The sequence below is a fragment of the Triticum urartu genome, chromosome 2A, assembly GCF_056163025.1.
Source record: "Triticum urartu cultivar PI428250 chromosome 2A, HENAU_Tu73, whole genome shotgun sequence".
In the NCBI taxonomy this organism is placed as follows: domain Eukaryota; kingdom Viridiplantae; phylum Streptophyta; class Magnoliopsida; order Poales; family Poaceae; genus Triticum; species Triticum urartu.
In genome coordinates this window covers 50,038,042-50,041,402 of record NC_141874.1, presented here as the reverse complement: position 1 = coordinate 50,041,402, position 3,361 = coordinate 50,038,042, and the positions used below count along the sequence as shown (strand labels likewise).

General features: G+C 39.9%; 1 protein-coding gene across 2 annotated transcripts; it reads left to right on the top strand.

Moving 5' to 3' along the window:
• On the top strand, nucleotides 1–3,361 carry LOC125530656 (MLO-like protein 1). Of its 2 annotated transcripts, XM_048695045.2 has the most exons (13): nucleotides 2–199; nucleotides 303–584; nucleotides 829–945; nucleotides 1,036–1,087; nucleotides 1,213–1,304; nucleotides 1,408–1,482; nucleotides 1,592–1,680; nucleotides 1,804–1,853; nucleotides 2,021–2,061; nucleotides 2,250–2,459; nucleotides 2,632–2,699; nucleotides 2,779–2,839; nucleotides 3,046–3,361. In XM_048695045.2, the coding sequence occupies exons 1-13, from the start codon at nucleotides 74–76 to the stop codon at nucleotides 3,259–3,261; spliced, it is 1,479 nt and encodes a 492-aa protein (XP_048551002.2). In that variant the 5' UTR covers nucleotides 2–73; the 3' UTR covers nucleotides 3,262–3,361. The 2 variants fall into 2 exon arrangements, with proteins under 2 accessions (XP_087399161.1, XP_048551002.2); XM_087543035.1 differs by lacking the exon at nucleotides 2,779–2,839 and having other exon boundaries at nucleotides 1–199; nucleotides 3,046–3,304.

Here is a 3,361-nt window from a genome sequence, read left to right as displayed (position 1 = left end):
TGCTTGCCACTTCATTCTTACGACAAGGGGCGTCGGCGTGGGCTTGGTTCTTGACGAGTACGTTTGGGGCGCCATGGCCGGCGGTGGAGGGAAGGCCAAGCCGCTCGAGTTCACGCCGACATGGATCGTGGCGTTGGTCTGCTCCGTCATGATCATCATCTCCCTGCTCTTCGAGCGCTTGCTCCACCGCCTAGGCAAGGTATGTGCGTACATCCACCATGAGAGACCACGAAGCTGCCTGCCGTATCTGTCGAAGCAATCGGCCATCAGCTGAACGTTTGGGCACGCACGTTTGCATGCAGAGGCTGATAAGGAGTCGCAAGAAGCCGATGTACGAGGCCCTGCTCAAGGTGAAGGAGGAGCTGATGCTGCTGGGGTTCATCTCGCTGCTGCTCACCGTCTTCCAGGGGCCCATTGGGAAGCTGTGCGTCAGCCCGAGCGCCATGCTCCACCTGCAGCCCTGCAAGCCGCCGCTGCACGAGACGGACCACCTCGGTGGCGCTGTGTTCACCGGCGTGTTGGGTGGGGGGAGGCGCCTCCTGGCTGGAGGAGCCTCCTCCGACGACGAATACTGCCTCAAGAAGGTACAGCTCAAGGCATCAGAAGTGCTTGATTTTGTTTTGTGATATTTTTCTTGAAAAGGAGGATTACCCTTGACGGCTTGACCTCTGCAGATGATGCGCACAACCATTTTGTCGGTTCTCGATTTTATTTGTGATACTCTACTTTTCCTTTTTCTTCTGTCTTCGTCGATCTATTGTTTTTCGTCTTTGACCCGTTCCACCTTGTTCTTATCCAATGATTCATTTGACGCCATTTGGCATGCAGGACAAAGTTCCATTACTTTCATCTGAAGCTATTCATCAACTACACATATTTATCTTCGTGTTGGCGGTCACCCATTTCCTTCTCAGTGCTATTACAGTACTTCTAGGAATTGCACAGGTACTAACTAAAACTCTGACTATATTTTTGTTAGTAACGAGTAATTCGTCTACCATAGCTTTTCTAACTACTATGTTAATTGTTGTGCAGACGAGAAATTGGCGACATTGGGAGACCAAGATCCAAGAAAGTGATGACGGTGGTATGTATATATGATGCAAATAGTTTCCTTTCCTTGTTTGGCTAATGATGAGTTCACAAGTTTTCTTCAGTTGTATGAAGTTGTGTTACATTTTTTGTTTACTAATGTTGGGTCCTAACTTGCAGCCCCTCAAATGATCAAGCACATTCGAGAATTCAAATTTATTCAAGACCACTTTAAAGGTCATAGAAAGCGGTCGAGGATATTTGGTTGGATGGTATACTTTCTTTTTCTTGTGTTTTTATAAGGATCAAAACATATATATTGCCTTATTTCTCTATTTTGCAATTGGGCTATAAGATAAGTCATCGTCTTTTTAGCGTTCCTTCTTCAAACAATTTTATGGATCCGTCACTGAGGAGGACTACACAACAATGAGACTTGGTTTCATCATGGTAATCAACCTACATTTTAATCGATATATAGAAGTCACGTGTATGTTTTCGGGTATACACTATTAGTGGAGGAAACTTATATATATACATGCTTCATTCCTTTTCACAGAAACATTGTAAGGGGACACCAAAATTCAACTTTTATAGTTACATGATCAGAGCTTTGGAGGTTGATTTTAAGAAAGTTGTTGGTATTAGGTAAGTGCTCAATGCTACTATTACAAAATGCATTACCCAATTTTTTTCTAAAGCATATGCTATGTATAGATCAATTACCTATAGAGAAAATAGCAAATTGATGTCCATGTTATGCTTATGTAGTTGGTACCTTTGGGCCATGCTGATGATATTCCTACTATTGAATGTTGAAGGTATGTATCACTAGAGGTCACAAGTTTTGATCCACTTGTATAACTCTTGTTTTGTTAAATTGTCACAAAAATATATTTATTTATTTACTTATTTTATTTTGGCTAACCCTCACTAGACAATTTTTTATGTGAAAAGTAACCCGACTCTTGTCGTACCGTTATTGTAGGGTGGTATGTCTACATTTGGATTACCTTGGTTCCATTCATTGTAAGTAAACATGAGTTACTATCTATACAAAAACACATAAAAGAAATTTCTACTACATGTATGCATGTTTTAAGGACTAAATACTAATTATATGCTTTCATATGACTTCTACAATGATCTTTCAAACTAAGCATGATCCAAAAAAGGGCAGACTCGTGACATCAACTTATTGTATTTGTGTTTGGCAGATGTTACTTGTGGTAGGAAGTAAGATGGAGCACATAATAACGGAATTGGCTTATGAGGTTGCCCAGAAGGATACGGCTATTCGAGGGGATTTAGTAGTTTCTCCTTCAGATAACTTCTTTTGGTTCCATCGGCCTAAATTAGTCCTTCTGTTGATCCACATCGTCCTATTTCAAAATGCATTTGAAATTGCATTTTTCTTCTGGCTCTTGGTAAGAACAATAAGTAAGCTTGTTGTACCCACAACCTAATTTAACATGAAGTATTGGAGAGTACGATAAGAATCGTGAAATTACATAGAATATAAGTTATGGATTTGATAGTTTCAAATAGGAATCTAATGAATACAAGTAGGACTAACCCTTGCATTTATCAATGTTGCAGGTAACATATGGTTTTAAATCATGCATCATGGGGAAACCAGCATATGTTATTACTCGAGTTGTCATAAGGTACAACAGAAATCACAATGACATCAACAACTTACTGAGACATCTTAAAAACATACTCATTACTTTTTACTTCTTTCAGTGTAATCTGCCAAGTTCTTTGTGGTTACAGCACCCTACCACTATACGCCGTTGTCTCCCATGTGAGTTCAATTAATAAAGTGGATAAAATTGTAGTTTTGTTGTGATATAATGATTTTCAACTTGAACTATACCTATGAGTATCCATTCTTGATGAATACAAAGCTTGTTTTCACAAATTGATACAATTTTAATGGCTTTATTGTCATGATCAAACAAATATTCTTATCTATCATTTTATTCTAATTTCGTCTCATCATTGGTATAGATGGGGAATTCTTTCAAGAAGACTATATTTGATGACAATGTGACCGAAGGCCTTGTCAACTGGGCTGAAAAGGCTAGGAGAGGCACAAGAACCCCAAATAAAATTACTACAGACGCAAGTAGTTCACCAATTGACGAGGCAAATGGTGGCGCAGTTCAAATGACAAATACACGGGCGAACTCATCGGTGGAGCAAGGGACAGCTAGGCTGATATAGTCGTGTACATTAGTTGCTAATACAAAGGATCCTGTAGAAACAATTTCGGCAAGTGTACAAATATCTTTTTAGAGGGCACAAATATCTTTCGATAATGCTA

Excerpts from the sequence above, each read along its gene's own strand:
- LOC125530656 (XM_048695045.2), top strand. The coding sequence starts at position 74 with ATGGCCGGCGGTGGAGGGAAGGCCAAGCCGCTCGAGTTCACGCCGACA. Across the intron at positions 946-1,035 it reads TACTTCTAGGAATTGCACAG|ACGAGAAATTGGCGACATTG; the intron begins GTACTAACTAAA and ends ATTGTTGTGCAG. Across the intron at positions 2,460-2,631 it reads CATTTTTCTTCTGGCTCTTG|GTAACATATGGTTTTAAATC; the intron begins GTAAGAACAATA and ends TCAATGTTGCAG.